Source organism: Falco peregrinus, chromosome Z (genome assembly GCF_023634155.1).
Source record: "Falco peregrinus isolate bFalPer1 chromosome Z, bFalPer1.pri, whole genome shotgun sequence".
NCBI classification, from domain to species: domain Eukaryota; kingdom Metazoa; phylum Chordata; class Aves; order Falconiformes; family Falconidae; genus Falco; species Falco peregrinus.
Genome location: NC_073739.1, coordinates 57,319,021 through 57,342,456, shown reverse-complemented (window position 1 = coordinate 57,342,456; position 23,436 = coordinate 57,319,021). Strand labels below are relative to the sequence as shown.

At 42.7% G+C, this 23,436-nt stretch overlaps 1 protein-coding gene across 4 annotated transcripts in view; it reads right to left on the bottom strand.

Annotated features, from left to right (window-relative positions):
* TNPO1 (transportin 1) overlaps positions 1-22,858 on the bottom strand; it is a 59,617-nt gene extending 36,759 nt beyond the window's left edge. For 2 of the 4 annotated variants that reach the window (XM_055790591.1, XM_055790592.1), the window contains exons 1-3: positions 22,257-22,517; positions 18,416-18,491; positions 1,705-1,854 (exon numbers count right to left, since the gene is read on the bottom strand). In XM_055790591.1, coding sequence (XP_055646566.1) covers positions 1,705-1,854; positions 18,416-18,491; positions 22,257-22,361 — 331 coding nt within the window. In that variant the 5' untranslated portion in view covers positions 22,362-22,517. The other 2 variants (XM_055790589.1, XM_055790590.1) reach the window with 2 other exon arrangements.
* Between the last annotated feature and the right edge of the window lie 578 nt (positions 22,859-23,436).

Sequence of the window (23,436 nt, the reverse complement as noted above, 5' to 3'; positions counted from 1 at the left end):
TCTAGTGTTTACCAGGCAAAAGCTAGGAACCACAAAGGAGAGTGAATGCTGCATTAAATCTTCTATGATGGTATTTTGATGTACTTGTCATCTTCCTATCAGAATTCCAGAGATCTTATTTGAAATTGACTAATTAAATTGATTGTGCTTGAACTGCAAAAACCAGTACACATCCCAAAGAGCAGCTCTATCACATGCCAACTCATATGCAACCAAGGCAGCCTAGGTAGTCAGTAATACATTTACACCTAGCTAGTACCAGCGAGCACAGGACCAATCTCATTATTAAGGCTACAAGGATCCAACACGTCATTAGTTTAAATGGCATGCACTAAATAGCAACTTTTAGGCAAGCATACAGTTCATCAGTTGCTACTCATCTTCAGAGTTCATACATGCTTGAATAATCCCTGAAAGGATCCCTTAGAGCTGAAAGTAACCGAGCCACTAATCGGCAAGTATTTTGTACTAGCAGAAATCAAGAATAACTGCTTGAAAACAAACAACTCTCCCACTCGCCAAAAAAACCCATGACACAAACCACCACCACCAAAATACCCCAAGGCAGTAAACTAAATAGAGCTGGAATATATTCTTCAGTCAACATCATTGTACTCCACTGACAATTCCTATGAACAAACAAGCAAGTGTGACTCTTCTACAAACTGAAATCACAAAAGTACCTGCCACTCAAAGACTTGTTTCTAGTGTCATTAAGAAAACAAGACATTAATAAAATTCATAGTAAAGCAGCTTAACAACTGACAAGACAGCAGGAAAAAGCTAAGAGATGAGCATTTTTCTCTAGTCCACAGTCCCTAAGCCAGATGTCTGGAGAAGGAATCCTATAGAAAAATTAGATTATTTTGTAAGAGGAATTAGCTGATACGAGCTGAATTTCTTTCTGAACACTCACCTTCATTTTCTCTACTATACTCAAATATATATTCATTCTACTTTTTTCTAGTTCTTTGAGTGGACAAGAAAATTACTACAATGATTGCAGTAACTGGAGGAAATCATATTCTCAAAAAGCAGATAGAAAAGCAACTTTACCTAGAAATACGTAAACATAAAGCAAATATGCATATTTTATGGAAGAGGTGCACTAAAACAAAGTACCTAAGAAATCAGAAATCCATGTAACAACAAAACTTCAAAGGAACTAGATCATCTCTTAGGTCACTTCCAGTTCTATGATGTTCTGCACACCACACTTCATCTACCGTTTTACGACAGAAGGTATTTAAAAACAGAAAGTCATTATGTGAATGCGTTATGCATAGTATAATGATTCCCCAAAGGGATGTGTGTATGTCTGCATATAGGGGGCAGGAAGTCAGGTAACAGAAGTGTTTCATCGATGCAGGAGGAGTGCTTACATAGTTCTAAAGCCAAACCTTCACCTTGTCCCTGTTTTTAGGCACAGAAATTGGCAGCAAGCTCAATTTCAGTAGATTCAAATAAAACTTCTGTTCAGTTATATTTCAAGGGATATGAACTGAATTGCTAAATCAATTCTAAGAGAACAGAAAGCAAAATTAAGTGTGACACTTGGATATTCACACTGAAGAGAAATATCAGCATTTAAACAGTGAAGTTGTGACAATTACCAGAAGCAAACAGTTTTAGGAGTTTAGTAACTCTTCACATCACTAGTGAAGCAATAGACTAAGCAAAAGACAGCAATAAGAGCAAACTTACCTACAGTAGCTCTAATTAAGGGGGAGGAATCACCAATATTGTTCAGACATTCGCTTTTAATGAAGTCAGTTACACCACTGGGAAAGTTGTGAAAATGTGCTTTTACATTATTCTTCAAGATGAGACCACTCAAGGAACGTGTTGGTTCATCTGCAACAGAAAATAACTCGTCAACCTTCAATCAGCTCATAGGAATAAGGCAGACTGCCAGAACAATGCAAAAAAGCAAAACTTATATACACATATATAGTAAATCCTCCACCCCCTACTCCCACAGAAAGTGTTCAATTTTTCTACAAAATAAGGTATTGTGATCCCTTTAAATATCAGCTGTTCTACTAATCTATTAAATTAATAATTAGAGAGAGAAGGGGGAAAAAAGATTTTAAACAATGTTAACAGTTAAGTGTTATATAGTGTGAACTGTAAGAACAAAGTGACCAGAACTGATTTGAACTGAGTAAGAATTTAAGTTCAGACAACAGTTTGAGTACTCTCCACTAAGCTCTTTTTGCCTGCTGTAGGTGGCTGGCTAGCAACAAAGTACCAGCAGCTTGATCACTCCACCCTCCCCTGCCAACTCCCCCACGATGGGGAAGAGAATTGGAAAAAGGTAAAACTCAAGGGTTGAAGTAAGAACAGTTTAATAATGGAAATATAATTATGATAATAATAATAATGAGAAAAAGGAGAGAGGGAGAAAGGAATAAAATCCAAAGGGAAGGGAAACAAAACCCAAGTGATGCACAATTCAATTGCTCGCCACTTGCTGACCGATGCCCAGCCAGTCCCCGAGCAGCGATCCCAAGACCCTGGCCAACTCCCACCAGTTTATATACCAAACATGACATTCTATGGTATGGAATATCCCTCTGGCTAGTCCAGGTCACCCGGCTGTGTCCCCTACCAATTTCTTGTGCCCCTCCAGCCTTCTTGCTGGCAGGACCTAAGAAACTGAAAACTGCTTGACTCAGTATAAATATTACCCAGCAACAACTAAAGGCATCAGTGTGCTGTCAGCATTGTTCTCACACCAAATCCAAAACACAGCACTGCTCCAGCTACTGAGAAGAAAATGAGTTCTATCCCTGACAAAAGCAGGACACTTGCAAATTTCTGTCAATTATTGGGATAAGAGGAACAGAAAAAGAACAGCCTAGATTTTTCATTTATATTGGAGCAGACTCATGCTTGGTTCTTCAAGCAAGAGCATGAGTAACTTGGCAATCCTTCTGAAATATGCTGGAAGTGAGATCCAGATATTCTAGATAGAAAGGATTAGTTTTTAGTATATGAAAACTTGAATTTACAGTTTCCAGCAACCCTAATCAGCACAGTAAGTGAATTTTAATTAGCATTTTAGTCACTTGTTTGAGCATCCTTATTTCTTGCCCAAATCAAGACTTCATACAAAAAAATTTCAAAGTTCCTTTTTGTCAAGAATTAGTTTAGACATGGATCTATTCTGGGCATTCAAAACTATTAACATCCCAACAGAAATAAGGATAAGCCAAATAAGAGATAAAACTTTCAAACAGAAAGTATTTTCAAACTAGAGCTACTGCATCACAACACCAAAACTCACTACACTCACAAGGTCTGACTTATGAACATTAAAGACGCTTTCCATTGTGATCTATGCTAGTTAGAACAGAAACTTTTCTGAAGAGGGGTTTTGTCTGGCTGATCAGGAACTAAAATTAATTTCAACTGATTTTATTTGAATGCCAAAACAGGCCGCCATCATATAATGACGAGTCTTGTTTTTATGTTCGTATTTCAGTTCTCCTAAAGAAGCACTATTTTTCATGCTCCATAATTATATATGTGTTGATTTACAAATGTATCATTTACATAGAATTCAGTAACATCACAAACCAGGAAGCCACACTATGCATACACCTTTGAAATAACTCTATAGCTTTACCTATACTATAGCTGTAAATACCCACCAATATAAAACTTCTAATTTTTATATTGTTTAGATATTTCAATTATACAGCACTGCATTTCAAGGGCCAATAACTTATCTGGGACAATGGAGAAGGAGAGAAGAAAGGCTTTATTATTTTAAGTAAAAATACTGAAGACTGAATGAGTGGACAAACATTTCTCAACCACATAACTTGGTTGTGAGATGTCGCAAGTACTACTGCTATTATTAGTAGTCACTACTTGGCAAGTTAAATCAAGTAATTTTGTTTGAAGTTTTGGAGATATTATTAATAAAGATGAGGTGGAGAGTGACCTAAAGAAATAAGTTCTCACTTGAACGCTTTATCAGTCTCAGATTTGCCTGAAATATTATGAATTAAAAGTAAAATCTCCACATGAACTTTTACACCAATTAAAAAAATCAAACTCTGATTGTTTTACATAACTGTAACCCACTGATAGGTACACACATCTTCAAGAAATCCAGTCCTCCACAAATTGTTACTAAGATTCAAAGTTGCCTGTGGCAAGGAAGGAAGCCAAATGTCTTCCTTAATTTCCTCTGTCATCTACCTGGACTTGTGCAAAGCATTTGACTCTCCTCCCACATGACATCCTTGTCTCTGAACTGGAGAGACATGGATTTGATGGATGGACCACTCAGTGGATAAGGAACTGGCTGGCTGGTCGCACTTACAGTTGTGGTCAACAGCTCCATGTCCAAATGGAGACGAGTGATGAGTGGCATTCCTCAGAGGTCTGTATTGGGACAAGTCCTGTTGAACACCTTTGTCGGCAACATGGACAATGGGATCAAGTGCACCCTCAGAAAGCTTGCCAACACCAAGCTGTGTGGTGTGGTTGACATGCTGGATTGTAAGGGGTGCCATCCAGAGGGACCTTGATGGGTTTGAGAGGTGGGCCTGTGTGAACCTCATGAAGTTCAACAAGGCCAAGTGCAAGGTCCTGCACCTGGGCTGGGGCAATCCCAAGCCCAGATACAGGCTGGGTTGGCCAATGGATTAAGAGCAGCCCTGAGGAGAAAGACTTTGGGGTATTGATAACAATTAGGACAATATGACCAAGTAATGTGTGCTTTCAGCCCAGAACAGCAACTGTACCCTGGGCTGCATCAAAGGAAGCATGACCAGCAGGTCAAAGGAGGCGATTTCCCCACTTTACTCTGCTCTTGTAAGACCCCATGCGGAGTCCTGTGTTGAGCTCTGGGACCCTCAACATAAGGTGTTGTGGTTTAACCCCAGCCAGCAGCTAAGCCCCATGCAGCCACTGACTCATTCCTCTGCAGTGGGATGGGGGAGAGAACTGGAAGAGTGAAAGTAGGAAAACTCGTGGCTTGAGATAAAGAGAGCTAATAGGTAAAGCAAAAGCCATGCACACAAGCAAAGCAAAACAAGGAACTAATTTACCACTTCCCACCAGCCGGCAGGTGTTCATCCATCCCCAGGAAAGCCAGGCTCCATCATGTGTGATGGTTACTTGGGAAGACAGATGTCACCACTCCAAACGTCCCCCTCCTTCCTCCTTCTTCCCCCAGCTTTATACGCTGAGCATGACGTGATATGGTATAGCATATTCCTTTGGCCACTTGGGATCAGCTGTCCCAGCTGTTCTCCCTCCTAAATTCTTGCGCACCCCCAACCTACTCTCTGGTGGGGTGGGGTGAGAAGTAGAAAAGGCCTTGACTCTGTGTAAGGCCTGCTCAGCGGTAACAAAAACATCTCTGTATTATCAACACTATTGCCAGCACAAGTCCAAAACATAGCCCCGTACCAGCTACTATACAGCAAATTAACTCTACCCCAGCCAAAACCAGCACAGGACATGGGCCTGCTGGAGTGAGTCCAGAGGAGGGCCACACAGATGATCAGAGGGCTGGAGCACCTCTCCTATGAAGACAGGCTGAGAGAGCTGGGTTTGTTCAGCCTGGAGAAGAGAAGGCTCCGGGGAGACCTTATAGCAGCCTTCTTGTGCCTAAAGGGGGCCTGCAAGAGAGCTTGTAGGGAGAGGGACTTTTTGCAAGGGCATGTGGTGATAGGACAAGGGGCAATGGCTTTAAACTGAAAGAGGGTAGATTTACATTAGACATTAGGAAGAAATCCCTTACTGTGAGAGCGGCGAGTCACTGGAACAGGTTGCCCAGAGAAGCTGTGGATGCCCCATCCCTGGAAATGCTCAAGGCCAGGCTGGATGGGGCTTTGAGCAACCTGGTCTAGTGAAAGTGTCCGTGCCCATGGCATGGGGGTGGAACTAGATAATCTTTACAGTCCCTTCCAACCCAGCCTGTTCTATGCTTCCACAGATTTAAAATACTCTCAAGCCACAATAAACCCATCATTGTCAGCAGCTGGTTAGATGCAGAATGCAATAGTTACTCATTCTGTATCAGCCAGCAGTATCTTCTGGGGGTGAAAGAAGTCAAAACCAAACCTGACTAAATACAGTACATTAGCCACTATTAGCATAAAGTCCAATATGAAAATATTAAACAGTGCATTCAAGAAAAACATTAATCCTTTAGAATGCCTGGCTACAATTACAAAAGGGACAAGGCAACAGCTCCAATTTAACCAATCAGAGATACAGGTACTATTAAGTTCCTTGTGTCAGAAATAGGCAGATTAGCCAGCTGGTTTAGATAAAAATCAAGGTCACATGAAGGTGAAACTTTAGCACCATTTTTTTCTTCATGAACTATCCTATGGTATGCAGCTCATGAAGAATGTTAAATTGATTCTTTCAGCCAACATAAAAGAAAGACTATTCTGTATGCTAAGTGTTTATATTATATACCTGCAACAAAGATTCCACGGGATTCATAGCAAAAAACGCATCTCTGATGAATGAAAAAGAATTCATCAAGTGAGAAAAAGAATAAAGTTTTTTTTAAAAAAGCAAAACTAACCATCACCATACTGAGAGGTGACAAGCAAAAGTCACAAAGGACTTGGTGCTAAGCACACAGCAATCACTTGAGCTAGAGAAGCAGGACAGAACCTGATACCCTGGCATTTGGGAAAAAAACAACCCAAAACCACAAAAAAACCCAAACCAAAACATACCATAGTCAAAATCTTAGTTTGAGAGAAAGATTTTTCTGATATGACTACACAAAGGTATTTATGGAATCCAAGGTGTTCAATAACTTAACAGCTACACTGTCAGAAGACAGTAATATAGGTCTGGATCGAGTTCTTGCTGTAACACAGAGATTACAGGCAGATGGCCTATGAGCTGAGTAATACACTCTTTAGTCTTCATAGATTCTGTGATAACTGCTGTCAGCCATATGCTTCAGCCATTAGAAAAAAGATCACAGTCTTGCCTCCTTCTATCTCAGTCAACCTGGAAATATAGTTGACAAGAACATATAGTACAAGAAAAAGAAAGCAAAGCAGACCTCTGGCATTTGCTATCATCTTTGGTGCCAATCAGTTCAGTGGAAGATTCCCCTCTTACACTGCCTCACTTTATTATAAAGCTGTATCACGTAATCACCATTTGTTTCTCGGTAAATTTTCAAATCTGTTGCAAGCCTTTAATATGAGTTCCAGATTTTAATGGTTTATAGACAGAGCAAATGGACACAAACCCATGTTACATGGATCTCAATTTTTTTAGGGCTACTGCAGTGCTTTTGTGTCCTCAACCAGCTGTATTTCCTCTAATGAGGATTTGTATGACACAGGATGCCTATATGAAAGCAATGAGGTTTTTGTAGCTCACCTGCAAGTTCAAGGTAAGCTTTTGTTTCACCATGCCTTTTCATCCTCTCTTCCTTACAACATAACTTTCTAGATTGCTAAAAGAACCGAGTGACTAGGATGAGGGTAACATTTATCCATTCACAGATTGTGATATAATGATTATGAGCATGGCTATATTTTTCCCTATTACTCTTGTAATGTTGGCAACTTTAAATGTTAGGGTAAGACTTTTTCCCTAAAGCAAAACTGCTGTGTCTGTTGATTTCAGCCTTAAACCGGTTAAGTATTTTTCAGAAAAGCTGTCATTCTCAATGTTTTAACTAGTGATATGGATTTAATACATACAAATACAAAATGCGATAAAAAACATGACCAGTGTCTGCTGCACTTGAAGATTTCTGATCCATTATTGAGAGACTGTCTTTTAAAAGAGATAAAATAATAATAAAAAAAATATTCCACCACAGCAGTGTCATATGGGAAGCAGAAGATTTAGAACTTCTTCTGCCCTAATGTATAAGAATACAGTATGGAGAAACCTTCAGGAGATTCTTAGCAGAAAAACTGTCTAGTTTTGGGTTTGTGTTTTTTTTTTAAGCTGGATTTTTAATTAACCTTAAGCATACCACTTCTTGCTTAAACTGGTATGGTTTGGTATCATGTTAGAAGCAGGACTGATGATGTTTCAAAACTTTCAGTGTTTCTGAACACAAAATGACCTTGAAATATAGTGGCTAGTCTGAAATGAATCAGTGCTCAGTTGACTTGTGTCAGTCATAGAAAATAATCTGACACAACTGTCTAAGATTAGGAACATCTGTAAAGACACCAAAACAAAGCTGAAAATGTCTGCTAATGCTGATTGTTGCATATTTATTGAGTAAGTAGCAACAGCTGCGCTTCTGAAGACAATGTTGTAAATAAAACTGAGCTGCAGATAATACGGGAAGGGTGTTGAACTGCTGATCAAAATTAGCTTGTTGGTTAGTTACAGAATTTTCTGCATTCTAACTAATAATGACCACAGGTCAATCAGAATGCCAAAATTTGTACATCCCTATAGGCTTCCAAAACCACAAAAAGTTTAAAGAACTAATCCTCAGGTTTCACTCCTACTCTCATCTTCTCTGTCACATCACCACAAATTGGTTGTCTTGGCACTTTTCCTATCTAATGCCATTTTATGTATCACCACCTGATCCTGCAGTTAAACCAGTGCTAGAATTCTATCAAGACCAGAAGAATCCTTAATAAGAAATAGAGATTTAGTGCGATGAGAGTATGATTTCACTACAAGATCCCAAACTATGTAACAAGCGCAGGACATTGCTGCAGTTTGAGAAGGTCTAAAAAGTACTGTCATCTCTCTCTGGTGTTTATTTGTTGGTGGCAGAGGGGGGCACAGACCAAGGACTAGTTGACCTAGTATTGGCTACACAAGAGTTCTTACTAGGAACAAAGTGACTGATCCTCTGCTATCCCTTGCAGCAGACTACATTCAACTCACAGGACACACTAAATAAAGGCTTCAAATAGCTGGCTACATACTTCCAACTTACCCCCCAGAAGTCACATCTATTGCAAGGCCAAAACAGACCTCATCCAAGACTACCTGAACTTCAGAAATAGGCATAGAAAACAAACCCACAAGTTTGATAACCTTAAGAATCAAGGGAAAGTCTGAAAACTTTTGTACTTTCTCTCTACAAGCTACTAGAGAGAAAATATATACCAAGACTCGCCCCCAAAATGCTTACAGTGAACAGGACTTCTGAAGAACCTAACCCAATGTGATTAAGTACATGAAGGCACTAGGTGACTCAATAGGCTGAAACACTCCAAAGCTGCCTGCGAGCACTCCCAGCAAGGTACAGAGCATGGATCAGTCTCCAACATACAAAAGACTCCCTCCATTCAGGAGCTTGGAAACAAGTATCTCCAGGAGTGTGTTGGTCTTCTTGGGAGACAGCAGAGTTCTCAGATAGCAGCCTGTGGTGGTGCATCTCACCCTCTTCTCCTGGGCTGCTCTACAATCTTAGGAATCCCGCTTAAGCCTTGTTCTCCATGTAATGAACTGGACAGTTAAGCATCCACTGACCACACCAGCAACTCTTGCATGGCTGGAGTGGAAAACTGCACTGGCTGTACCAGAAACATTCCTTATCTCAACCACAGCACCACCTGACAGCCTTGGTGCATTCCTTATCTGAAACATAACACCTCCTAAGACGACCAGGAACACTCTTTATCTGAATCTAATGTACCACCATCACTGGAATTTTGAAAAATTCCAGTAATTACAAACTCACGATTGTGGACAGGATGGAAGTTACTGTTGACTAAAGCAAATCATCTCTGACCCTATGAACAGCAGTCCTAAGTGAGACCCTTTGAGCTCCTGGACTGCAGCAGGTTGTGACCAGCAATCTCCCCTGGAGTGGGGCACCACTCAGGGCTCACGAATTCCCAAGTCTGCAATACTAAGGGGGACCATTGCCAAAAGCTGACGATGAGGCCTAGGCTGATTTGACTGCTTCTCAAGTCTCAACCCCCTTGCCTGTTGAGGAATGCCAAGGCATTTGGTGTATTTCACCAAACTCAAGGAAAACTTCTAACAGGTATATATATACCTTTGTACATACATATATCTAGGTATCTATTCCTTTGTGTTTGCGTGCATGTCAGTATGAATTGATTTAGGTACATCATAATAAGTATTACCATTTCAAATTTGTAATTAAGTTACTTTTGTAGTTTAATTAAATCCTATGATAAACCTTAAACTGTGAACAAACCTTAGACATCCTTTAGATATACAGCATTGACCAAGTCCGAGACTAAGACTGGATCTAGCCATACCTAAGCTCTATTAAGAGTTTAGAAAGCAAGGGGAACCTTGTGACTCAACGGGAGGGTCTCTCTTACCCTTTAACATTTTTAGTCTCTGTAAATCATTCCAGCTTCATTTTAACTTGATTCCTCTTTGTGTGATGTATCTGTGCAGTAAGTAACAGAATGAACCTTGCCACCAAACTTTGTTAAGTTGCATTGCCACAAATTCCTATTCAAAATATTTTGCTCATGCCTTTGATGGTGATTCTTCACGTGACTTAACCTAAACCACTCCCTTCATGACACAGTGCTAGACTCCTCCAAGGTAACTACCTGAGGAGTTTTCTCAATGTTGGTTGCAGGTCCAAGGCATTCTCCCAGACATCTCCAGGAGTGTGCTGGTCTCCTCTGGATACAGGTGAATTCCCAGGTAGCAGCCCCAGACTCCTCCAAGGCAGCTACCTGAGGAGTTCTTTCAATGTTAGAGGCGGTTTCGTTCCTGTCAGGTCACCAGGGCTTCTCATAGGCATCTCCAGGCAGATCTTTGTTTCTTCTGGACACAAGTAAGTCAATTCTCAGGTAACAGCCCCAGACTCTAAGGTAATTACTCAAAGACCATTGGGTATTTTGACGGAAGATTCATGCCCAGTAGCTCTTTAGAAATTCTCTCTATGATCAAGAAACTTGTTACTCTACTTGTTCTTTTTCAATGCTTTCCTTGTATGGGCTTCAGGGACAGGGAAAGATAAAAATGGCAATCCCGTACTCTGATTCTGCCTCCTCAGAGTAGTGAGCTCCAGGAAAGCATTTCTGAAACACTGAATCACAAAATTCAATCCACTGGATAACTTCAAAGTTGCTTTCATGACTTTAAATAAATAAATAAACAATCTGTCACTTCTCACATGTGGCATCTATATCATACAGCTACTTAGGAAAAGCCTTTTCCTTAAATCTGCATTACAATATCCCTACAGAGGCATGGAAAGGAAGAATTATATAGTATACAGCTAATATATATAGACTCATGAGCCCTGTTGTCCAACACTCATCAGAAAACATTCACACCAAACCCACACCACCACTTCGGATCCCAGTAATGGGTTACAAAACCCCATTCCAAACTCCGCTTGCAAAGCTATATGAATTATTAGTGTCATGATTCCCAGAAAATAAATTACCATCTTCATGGACTTCTGCTGAAACAAAAATGAGGGGTTGGGAGGATGGGGATACTTCTCCGTGACAACGTTCCATGTCAAAATAAGGTACTCCGAATGACTAAGTCATCACATGAACAAGATCAAAAATTGCAGAGACAGTGCTCTAACTGATTTATAAAAATCCAAAGCATTTTGGTAATAAAAAGACCGTTCTTAATGCCTATGATAAAGGCAGTACTAAGGCAGTTGTTCTCAATCCCAGCTCATTCACCTTCAGAGTAAGAGTTCCGATTCTGATCCTTGACTGTGATAGCCTTACACCCAGTCATGATCAATCCATCATGATAACATCCTGTTGAGACCAAAGACTACAGTTCCCATGTTATGTCAGGATGGTGAGAAGAGTCAGTTGCTAAAACACATTCCAAGATCAGAATCGCAAACGCTTTGCACAGCTGCAACAGGATAGCTAGCTACAGCTATATGGGGCAGCAGAACGCCACCACAACCATCACGCATTTGTGTCTATATGTTCTCATTAGACTAGGTCCTGACAAGAACCCAGCAGACAGGGGAGAGGGAGACAAATGCAAAATTTTACAGAAACTGTGCACAAACTAACCATGTCATCTGTCTCTTGCCCAAGGATAAAAAGGTAGATTTGAGAAAGGACATGCGAGTTTTGGGAATAAGGACGGACCGTCTGAATTTTAACTGGAATACACATCGTTATCAGTAGTTCTGTTCCTTTTTCACCACATAAAGAGGTATTAGGTATGTCAAATCTTACTTAAGAAGTGGTAATCTTTGACACCACTTTTGTTCTTGCAATATTTATATAAAACATCCACCAATATGAAAGCCACACTAGGCCAAGCAGAATGCTGCATTAATTCTGCCCTCAAATAAAGACAGCTTCCCTTTTTTCGCCCACAGGTGTGAAGTTCACAAACAATGGATACATGCAGAAAAACACCAGGAAGCTCTGCAGAGATTACAAAGTTTCAATTTAGTTTCTCCTTACAGCTGAAGGGAGAAATGTTACCAGAAGGCAACAGAGTAGTCTTTGCTGATGCAAGTAAGGCCTATCATCACACAGTATGCTCATACAACCTCGCATCAACAAAATACTACGGCACGATTACAACAGAGTCATCACACCCAACACCCTAACTGACAAATTGAATTTCTGAAGATTACAGAGTATTCTTGGTGAATGACAATGGACACCATCTTTTGGTAATTTAATGCAAGCCAGATCTATCATTTGCAAAAATTCAGGATGCTGTGCGAGTTGAAGCATGGAGTAATTCCAGGCTAAAAATAAGAAAATACTAGGCAATTCACAAAGTTGTCCCACAAAAGGAAAAGACAGAAGAATTAAGAAGAATGCTCTTTTTGTCAGTCTATTTTACATGGGGGAATAAACGGGATCTTATAAACATTTATCTACAGAAGGTACAAACAAAGCAAGGCTTTGCTACAGACAACTTCAGGAGTTTCTTCATTACGGTCACCAAGGTCTGAAACAAACTCACCTTACGCTTGCAGTATGAATTGTCTGCATTATGACACCTAGAGGTCCCTCCTCTGACCTGCTGTGACACCCAGAAGGAACTAAGTATGTAGAGTTTGGGCTGAGAAGTTTCTCTCAAGCAGTGAGGCAACTGCAAGGGATCACTGCGCCAACCAAGCCACCCGGCCGAGGACATGGCAGCATCATAAGGACGAACTGACATGCAGGCAGGCAAAGTCACCATGCAGAGGCAGGTGCACCCCAGCTCATGAATCCCCTTCCTCAAAAGGTGAATGTCCTGGAAACCGTTAACTACGCATGTGAGCTAACTTACCTGAGAAGTGGAGAAGGCATGTCGGGGGTGGAGAAAGACCATATGTAAAGGGGGACTCCCCAAAGGTTCTGGTGACTCTTTGCACCAGACACTCCCTGTGGGCCAGACCAATGCTGGATCCAGGACTGTCAGCTACACCCACCCACCCATTCCCTTACCGTCTCTTTCTCTTGCTCCTTTCCTTTTCTTACTCAATACCTCTCTTTCCCAAGAAATGCAGACCTTACCCTTGTAAGTTACTGATAATTGCCAAGTGTTATTATTGCCACTTCAATGTGTGAGCCCAGAACAAAGACCCCATGTTTATGGGCCCTGGTGCCATTTCACCTTAATCCAGCCTGGGGAACTAGTGAATCTGAGTCACTCATCTCTCCCTATATAGCAGAGCAGGACCTCACACCTCCTTCAGTCTTCAGATGTCTTGGGACAACTGCTCCAACGTACCTTCACTAAAGGTTAGAACTGGCCTCAGCAAGAAGGCTGAAATTGGGACAATACTTTCTTGTATTTTCAATCAAGGGAACAGACTTGGGACTAAAGAAGAAAAACGCGAACAAGGGCAGGAGAATCTAAATGTATGACTTGGGACAAGGAAGGGAAGCTGAAGGCAAGCAAAGAAAGCAACAAGAGGCAAAGCTGGTACTCCCTTGCAGTGCTGGACTGTTTCAGTCAACCACACAAAATACAGAAAGCAATCAAAGAACTCAAAACACTCCACAAAACAGCTCTTCAACAAAATACAGAAGCCTACAGAATTCTGAGCTCAGCTCAGGGGACACCAGAAAAAAAACCCCACAGAGAACTCAAACAAAACCATGAAACCAACACTAAGGCAGGGCAGTGCCGCTATATAGTCTGTGAGGTTTTATACCTACCGAACCAAGAAGGCACAGCTACACCTAACAAAGCATCTGAGTAATATGTTAATTTACAGATAAATTAGTAAAACCAAGCTTCTTTCATTCAGATCTTAATCTGGATTCCATCTCACCCACCTAAGCAAGACCTCCGAGCACCATGCCTCCTGAGAAGTACATACCAGAGACCTACACCTCAAACTTTAATGGCTTGGGATCATATTTTATTCCATCAGCCCACCTACTGTCTGGCTTCCAGGACTGAATGCTGTTTCCTCAACATCATTTATATTCTGTGGTTCATCCAAATTCACAGCACTATCTTTAGAAATGCACACTACTTCAGGAAAAGAAAGGAAGCTGCAAGCCAGGCTATATATTTTCACAGATGAAATGGTAGCAGGGCAACATCTGTTTCCAGGAATACCCAAGCTTAACAAGCTTTGACAGCTTAACAAGGCCCACATAATTGTAAACCAAGAAAACTACCACGTACTTGCAGGAGTATCACAGCAGACCTAAAACCGACAAGTCACAAGCATTCAGACGCAGAAATCTGAAGCAGCTAACATTGGGGGGAAAATGAAGTTACTACTTTTTGCAACTGAAAAGCAGTCTCTCTGGCGCTAAACCAAAGCAAATTCCCTACACGTAAGATTTACCTATGCATCTTAGAGGCCGGCCTTGGAACAGCCAGCTTTGCAAGCCACGTTATTTGCTTGCAAATAAAAGTTTGCTTGCAAAGTTATTTGCCTGCAGAGGTGTACAACCTCCACTGCCGTACAATTAGGCTATTCAACACACACTTCAATGAACCATTACAGAATTCCCACATTGAGGAGCTGTTACCTAAATGTATCCTTAAGCAAAGTTTTCTCAGCAGTGATTTCAACAGTGGCAGAAACTGAATCAAAAGGTTAGTCCCACCTGCTATCAAACCAATCTCTCTTTCTCATGCACTATCAAAACACATTAATTTTTATTGAATAAACTGGCAGTGATCTTGGAACCTTACTTTCAGCTCCTTCTGCTGAGACAGTATGGCCATAACAAAAGTGTGACCTTCCAAAAGTATGAATATCTATGCTTTAGTCTGTGGTGTAAAGCACAGAAGTTCCTTCCCCTAGTCAACAAACTTTGCAAGACTGTAGGACAGTGCCAAGTGAATCTTCTTCAGGAGGGGAAAGGAAAGAATACTTTCCCAGTTGCACTGAAGACAGTTACCTACCTGATGAGTCCATCACGATTTCCCCTTACTGGTCCAAAAGAAGTTGCAAGAGTATTGCAGCTACTGAACAGCAGATCTGATGGTCTCTCTACCATGCTGGGGTAGGACTAATAAGGGATGACAGAGGGTTGTTGGTTGGATTCAAAGTAAATCCAACCAACAGTGTTCCGTCATTGCTTGGGTAGGACTAACAAGGGAAGTAACACGGTATTTAGAACTTGGCAAATAATATGAAAAGCCTGAACATCAGACTCAGTTATGGCACCCTCAATATTCTGCAAGTTTCCTGAACTAGAAATACTAAGTTAGGAAATAATGGTTTTAGACAAAAAGATTATGACTCTAAAAATGTCACTGATGCAGCACAAGAGCATGTCTGAAGCAACAGCTGCTTCTCGGCAGTCTCCAAAAGACCTGATGTAGCTGTGAAAGGTATCAGTGCAGTCTGATCTGAAACATCTCTTCTTAGACATTAACTTGTCACTTCTCCCCAACTTTCTTGCCCCCTCCATCTGCCAGATCCTAATTTTTCCCCCTCAGATAAAACAGCTTCATCCAACCATTTTGCAACAGTTAGCATCTCCTACTCTTCATCCAATTCCAAACAGATTGATGTGTTGTGGTGGTTTGACCCTGGCTGAATGCCAGGTGCCCACCAAAACTACTCTAACACTCTCCTCCTCAACCTCAACAGACAGGGAGAGAAAACATAACAAAAGGCTCATGTGTCAAGACCAGGACAGGGACACCACTCAGCAATTACCATCACGACCAAAACGGACTTGACTTGGGGAAATTAAAAATATTATCATTCATATCAGAAAAAAACCCACCTTCCCCCCCACCCCTCCCTTCTTCCCAGGCTTAACTTAATTCCCGATTTCTCTACCTCCTCCCACTTGAGTGGCGCAGGGGAACAAGGAATGGGAATTACGGTCAGTCCATCACAGGTTTCTGCTGCACCTTCCTCCTCACACTCTTCCCCTGCTCCAGCATGGGGTCCCTCCCATGGAAGACAGTTCTCCATGAACTTCTCCAATGTGAGTCCTTGCCAGGGGCTGCAGTTCTTCACACACTGCTCCAGTGCCATTTTTCAGGAACGGACTGCTTCAGCATAGGTCCCCACCAGGGTCACAAGTCTTGCCAGCAAACCTGTTTCCGTGTTGGCTTTTCTCTCAATGGGTTCACAAGTCCTGCCAGCAAACCTACTTCAGCACAGGCTTCCCACCAGTCACCGACTCCTTTGGGCATCCACCTGATCCAGTGTGGGGTCTTCCACAGGTTGCAGGTGGATATCTGCCCCACCACAGACCTCCATGGGCTGCAGGGGGACAGCCTGCCTCACCATGGTCTTCACCACAGGCTGCAGGGGAATCTCTCTGCTCTGGTGCCTGTAGCACCTTGTCTCCATCCTTCTTCACTGACCTTAGTATCTACAGAGTTGTTGCTCTCGCACAGCCTCACTCCTTTCTTCTGCTGGTGCGTATTTCTCACCTCCATCCCCTCTTCTTAATATGTTATCACAGAGGCACTACCACCGTTGTGATGGGGTCGGCCTTGGCCAGCGGTGGGCCCACCTTGGAGCCAGCTGGCATTGGCTCCATTGGACATGGGGGAAGCTTCTAGTGTCTTCTCATAGAAGCCACCCCTGTAGCCCCCCGCCCCACTACCAGAACCTTGCCACGCAAACACACTCTATGTGTCCAAACATCAAGAAGGGTAAAAGAAGACTACTGGATAATCTAAGATGATCTGTTGGGAAGACAGACTCTGATGCACTGCTAAACACAGAACAGTATCCAGAACTTCAAGTGGTGAATAGAATGAAAACGGGGAAATCAGCAAGTAAGGCAGTGTTTAAAAACAAATTTGTGGGGGAAAAAAGTGGAACATCCTTCTCCTCACATCGTCTGTACAGACTCCAGATCCCACTACTGGACTTGCTCTGCTTTTCATTTCTCTGTTGATGGTTTAAAGCACATGGTGTATCTACACTGACACCTTGCTCAAAAGTTCAGTATCCTGGCTGATTTAGGTCTTGAAAGCTTTCTCTCCCAAATCTGAGGTATTCCCCCAAGGCCCTGGAGATGATCAGGAGACTTCCAACATAGGACAAAAACACTCTCCCCTTCAAATATGAAAATCTACTTTGTTCCCCTCTTTCCATTTCCTTCCTTCCAAAGTAAGGTGACAGCACAACCAAAACACTAGTTAAGATAAATGTTCTTACAGATTCTTTGAATGTTACAGGGTCACATGTAGGTAAAATTAATTCAAAGGGAAAAAAGCAAGCATCCAGAAACCCAGAGGTGAAACACTAGAAGGCACACAAAGCACTAGTATCAGGATATTAAGGAAAAAGAAAAATAACCAGAAAACAATCCAATAAATTGAACACATTAATTAGAAACAAATATAAAGAAGCCAGATGTGCTAAAACAGATCTTGAAACAAATTTCTTTCACTGTCAAGAACCTCACAAATTAGTGGCTTTAGTACACTAAAAAGACAAGTCTTTCACACACCTTGACCATTAGTAAGGAATTGTCTGAACTTACCAGCTGGTAAAGGCGACATAGTATGCCATATACAGTTTGTACTAACATCCATAAGAAAAAGACAACAGTAAGTAGCCAGTTGATTTCTAACTGCATTTTACTCGAATTAAGCCTTCAGAATGAAGATTCTGATAGACATAATCTTTGGACAGCTCTAGCATGTGATCTCCAAAGTATTTCAGTCTCATTACTAGGGAGATCATTATCATAACTGAATTTATCAGCATGTACTATTATGTGTGTAGTCATGATTCATAAAAGTTATTCCACAATTTCACTGCAGTCTAACAGAGGTATGACACTCCAACATTTCTGGGAAGATTTCACAGGCCATTCAGAATGGATTCTATTCCAAAGCTGAAACTACAAGCATCAGTAAGTTACCAGATTTTTTTTCCAAAAAGACTTCCAAGAGGATACATGAATTCTACATGACTATAGAGCTCAACCAACCAGCAAACTGACCATAGGCATCAGCTTCCTATTTCTTTCAAGCCAAATAAAGTAAATTTAAAAACGAAAAAAAAAAAAGGAATAAAACAGTAAACATCTCAAGAACTTACCTTCAGACTTCAACTTTGTAAGAACAAAAATCAGGTAGTTGTTGAAATCTGGGTACTGATTGAGTTGTTCTAGTTTCTGAAGAGAGAAACTGTTAAGGAAAGCTGAATCTTCACACACAACATTTATCTTTCTGGATACAAAGATTATTGAGTTATGTACTGCTGTGTCACTTCAACCAGCTGTAACTATAAGCTTATAATTGCAGAGTATGAACAATCTAAAACCAGTTTCTGTAATTTTTTTACTGAAGAAATACCTTTCAGTTTTGGGAAAATCTGGGAAAAAAAAGTAAATCCAGGGACAGACACAGAAAGTAATAGATCCTTAAAAATATTTGTAAAGCCACTCAAAAAAGCTTCCTCTGTACAGTTTTGGATTTCAATATTTACGCTTACAAGACTGCCAAACCTAAGGAATCTACTGAGACATAATCCCCATAATACATCTTTCTTTCCCCTCCACAATAAATAAAAGCATTTCAGCATCAAAATACAACAGCTATGATTTTGATAAGTGACTCATTTTAACAGTAGACACATACTTCTTTATGATAGTAACTAGCCACAGCCTGAGTTTTCAGCAGTGAGAACTTGTTTAACTGTAAATGCACAGATAGTTGTACCTAGAAGTTCATGCTCATCCACAGCCTCATAAAACAAAACAAAAAAACAAATGACAAAATCCTCCTTAACTGCAGGAAGAATCCTTACGTTTATCAACAGCTGTGAAGGTATGTAGTTGCTTTTCCCAAAATTTGTCATTACATCTGCCTCTAATTTCCCATTATTCTGACACTGCTTGGCTAGTGCAGTGATCTGGCATTCTCCTTGTATCCTGTTCTCATGCCCTGGTACTAACAGGTACTCTGCTTGACAATATTTTAAGTCAGTGCAGTATCAGTTCTAAGTTACTAAACCTACTAGATATCATCAGTATGGCAAACAATCAAGACATTAAAAAAAATTACTTTTAGAAGTAGTAACATCATTTGTCCCATAGGCAGTTATTTTGCTTGCTGTTTAGCTAAATCTGCAAACATTCAAACCAACTAAACTTTAGTCAAATACATGTACGTTAGGACTTCATGGCCCAGTAAATCCCTTCCAGTTCTAAAGGATCTACTTCTTCCCAACAACCAACAGCCAGTGTCTCAAACACTAAGAAACTTAGTTTTTAGATATTTAGGCTGTTCGTATCAAGTACTAACTTTGCTAGAGAAGCTTGCCCTCAATAAAGAGAGTAAAGCATACTGATCAGACACACAAGCTCCTCTTCTGTGTAACACACAGGAGATGAAATGTAAACAGGACCGTCAAGGTAAGTGAAAATAATATAGAACACTCTATATGGCCCCAAGAAATGAAAAACTACATATCCAAAGATTGCTGTCAAAGCTGCTAAGCCGAAGAGCTCCTCCAGGAACAGCCAAGTAGCAAGATAGCACATTTCAAAGATTTTTTTCTTGTTGTCCAAGCTTCAGCAACATAATCACCAAATCAGTCAGTTGAACATTACTAGCAGTTGGATCAATGGACCAACTAACCATGGATCAAACAAGAAGCAGCAGAAGCAGTGAGCAGAAAGAACTGGAAGAGCAGTATTTAACAGAAACTTAATGACAAAACACTTACTTGGTCTAGGAATCAAAGAACAGCTTATAAGCCGTATTTTCTTAACAACTTCTTCACCCACTTCTTTTTTACTCCAAGAAACATCTAGCATCTTAATTTAAAAAACATCTGAAACCTTAAGCATTCATAACTGTTAACAAAGGGTTTTGGCTAATCTATACTCCCCACTTTGTTATATTTGAGTTCTAAGGACCCAAACGTGCCAAAATAGTGTCGTAATGGAAGAGCATGACAGAATCAACACACTGAAGATTTTACGAAAAATTATCAGCTGAGAGTACTTCAAATTTGAAACCATTATTCACCACCCAAGTAGGATTCTACAATACAACAGCCATCACAATTTTTTTGTGGAGATAGTCTCAAAGGCCATATACATATATATTTAATTTTTAAATTATAGGACATGGCCATTCAAGTTATATTAGAACATTTTCCCAAACTGCTGTATAATACAATGGTAAAAACACACCACCTCTCTAACCTTTACAGGCCAATATATGAGGACCTTGAATGCCCACATAGGTATCTCAGAACAGCAGGGAGTTACCACTACCATTTAAAAAGAATTTCAAACATTGAATGAAAAAAAAAGTTCTGTTAATTAATTTCTACTCATCTTCAAGACAGATAGCATGAACCATAATGCCCATCCCACATGTACACTTTTATTTTTCAATAAACAAACCAGATAGTATTATTTGAAGCAGAGCGTTAAAATACAATTTTACATCAAAGCTATGCTACAAACACTGTTGCTGTAAACCCTTTTCTTTTTAAATACTAAAGAGCACTAGTTTAAGTTGGGGGCACTATCAGAACACTTTCTACCTAGTCGGGCACTTCTGTTTTGAATTTTTCAAAGGAAGCAATAGCATCTTAAAAGTCTGAAACACATCTGCAGGAACAAGATGATTGAGATGAAAACTCCCTACATCATTCACATAAAAACAGATGCCTTCCTAAGCTTGACCGCATCTGCTATGAAAGTGGAACAAATATGTCTTCAAGCTAAACTGTAAAGATAATGTAAATATCTCTATACGGACACATAAATATGTATTCTTACCTACTTAAATAAATTCCGTTGCTTTGTGTGAAGGTCTTCACACAAGTGCCTTAAGTAAAAAGGGATCAAGATGATAAACTCATATGCTTCATAGAATATCATGACTTCCAGATATTTTAAAGTGCTTATATGGCTAGCTCAAGGAGCAGGAGACAGCAGATGAGGCTTTCTTTTTCAAGACCTATGCTTCTGTTTGATTTATTTTACTCAGTCTTTGTTCTTAAAGCCTTGCTATTTCATCACTTCGACAATCAAGAGACACTTAGGGGGTAAAAAACCCAACAATACACAACACAACACCAAATGCCCTGCAACGCAGCACAAGAAGCCACATACAGAGATTACCCGCTTCCCGTGGATTTTAACGAGTGTAACGAGCAGTATTTTCGGCTCGGGCTTCTAGGCAAGCAGAAGCATCCTCACAACGTAACAAAATGCGCAGTGACAGAGCCAGCAGGCCAGCGAGGGCGTGCAGGCAGCAGCTCCGCCAGGGGCACACCCCCACATCAGATACGGCTTTCGCCTCGAATCCCAGAGCCGGATTACCCCAGAAGGCCGCTGCTCGCCCCCGCTGTGCCGCAGAGGCGACGGGTACCCCGCGCCGCGCCGCCCGCTCAGCCCGGCCCTCCCCGGGCCACCCCCGGCCCCTCGGCGGGACCCGCCAGGGCCGCGCTCCCGCCCGCCGCGGCGGGGGGTTGGGCGCTGACGGCGGCCCAGCGCGGGGCAACCCGGGAAAGCGGCGGACGCCGGCGGAGCCGCGCCAGAGCCCGGGCTTTAAAAAGAAAAAACCAAAACAACAACAACAACAAAAAACCCACCAAACAACCCGGCCCTTGGCTCCAGGCTCGCAACAGGTGCCCGGGCCCCGCCGCAGGGAAGGCGGCCCCGGGGCCCACAGGCCGCCTCGGCCGTTCAAACGCCGCGCCACGGCTGCCTGCTCCGGCTGCGGCTCGTCCCACTGCGCTGTGGCGCTTCCCGGGCAGGCCCGGCCGCCGCCTGCCGCAGCGCCGACACAACGCCGCGCAGGCCGCGCTCCCCCCGCCCGCCGCCCCCGGCCTACCCAGCGCCCGCCCGAGCCGCTGCGGCCTCGCTCCGCCCGTCCCGTCCCGCCCGCGCGGCGCAGGCCTCGGCCAAGGATACTTGTTGCACAGCCCTCTGCGTGGTGGTGTCCGGGGACTGGGACTCCTTGAGTAGCTGCAGAATCTGCTGGAGCCCCTGCTCGTCCGGCTTCCACTCATACTCCATCTTGGTTCCCTGGAAAACACCAGACAACAGGCGGCCGCGGTTAGCGGCGCGGCAGGGCCCAGGCCGGGAGGGGCGGTGGGGCGGGAACGAAGGCAGGCCGCAGGGAGGGAAGGGGCACCGCGGCGCCCGGCCCGCCCCGGCTCTCGGCCGCGCAGCGCGCACCCAGCCAAGCGCCCCACAGCCGCCCGGCCCCGCCGCTGCACGGACAACACCCACCTACTCCCGTCACCACCCGCCGCGTTGCGCGCCGAGCAGCCTGAGTCACGGCGAATTTGTAGTCCTCCTGGGTCCTAGCGCCGGGCACGTCTCCGCCCGCCCGGACCGCCTCGGGCCCGCCGGCGCCGTCGTCAGCCTGTCCCTGCTGCGTCCCACACCGTCAGGAGCCTGGTGGCGACAAAACGCGGGCCCCTCAATCCCGGCCGGCGGGAAACCCGCAGCCCCCCGCCCGAGCACAGGGACACCGCCCGCGGCCGCGAAAGACGCGGGGCGAAGCGCGGCCCCGGCCCGGCCCCCTGGGGCAGCTGCGGGCGTGCACCGCTGCGCCGGGCCCGAGCGGGGGCGCAGCGAGCGGCGGGGCAGCCGCGGTGCGGAGCCGGCGCAGGCGGCAGGGCCGCGGTAGCTGCGTGGCCGCCTGCCGTAGCTCTGCGGGACTGGGTTCGGTGCGGAGCCTGTCTGCGCAGCTCCCCATTACCCGCGTAAAGAGGGAAAGGCCAACCACACAAGAAGGCACGGTGGGGGGAACTCAAAGGAAACTGCATTGCATAGCTAGTGTTTCTTATCTTTAGCCTCAAAATAGATCAGGGGAGATCTCAGGTCATAATCAGAAATTTAGATACATATACATATATTTATATATACATAAAATACATACGCCTTACATACCTATATATGACAATTTTAATGTTATTTTATTGATACACTAATGGACAAAATATGAAGACACGCCACTTCAAATTCACTAAAATATGAAAAAAAATAATTCCTTGGCTTTTTATGGTCTTAACTTCTAGTCTCTGTGTAAGCATCTTGCTTGACTGTATGAAAATGAGTTTCATGCTCTGTTGCTTCTGCTGCA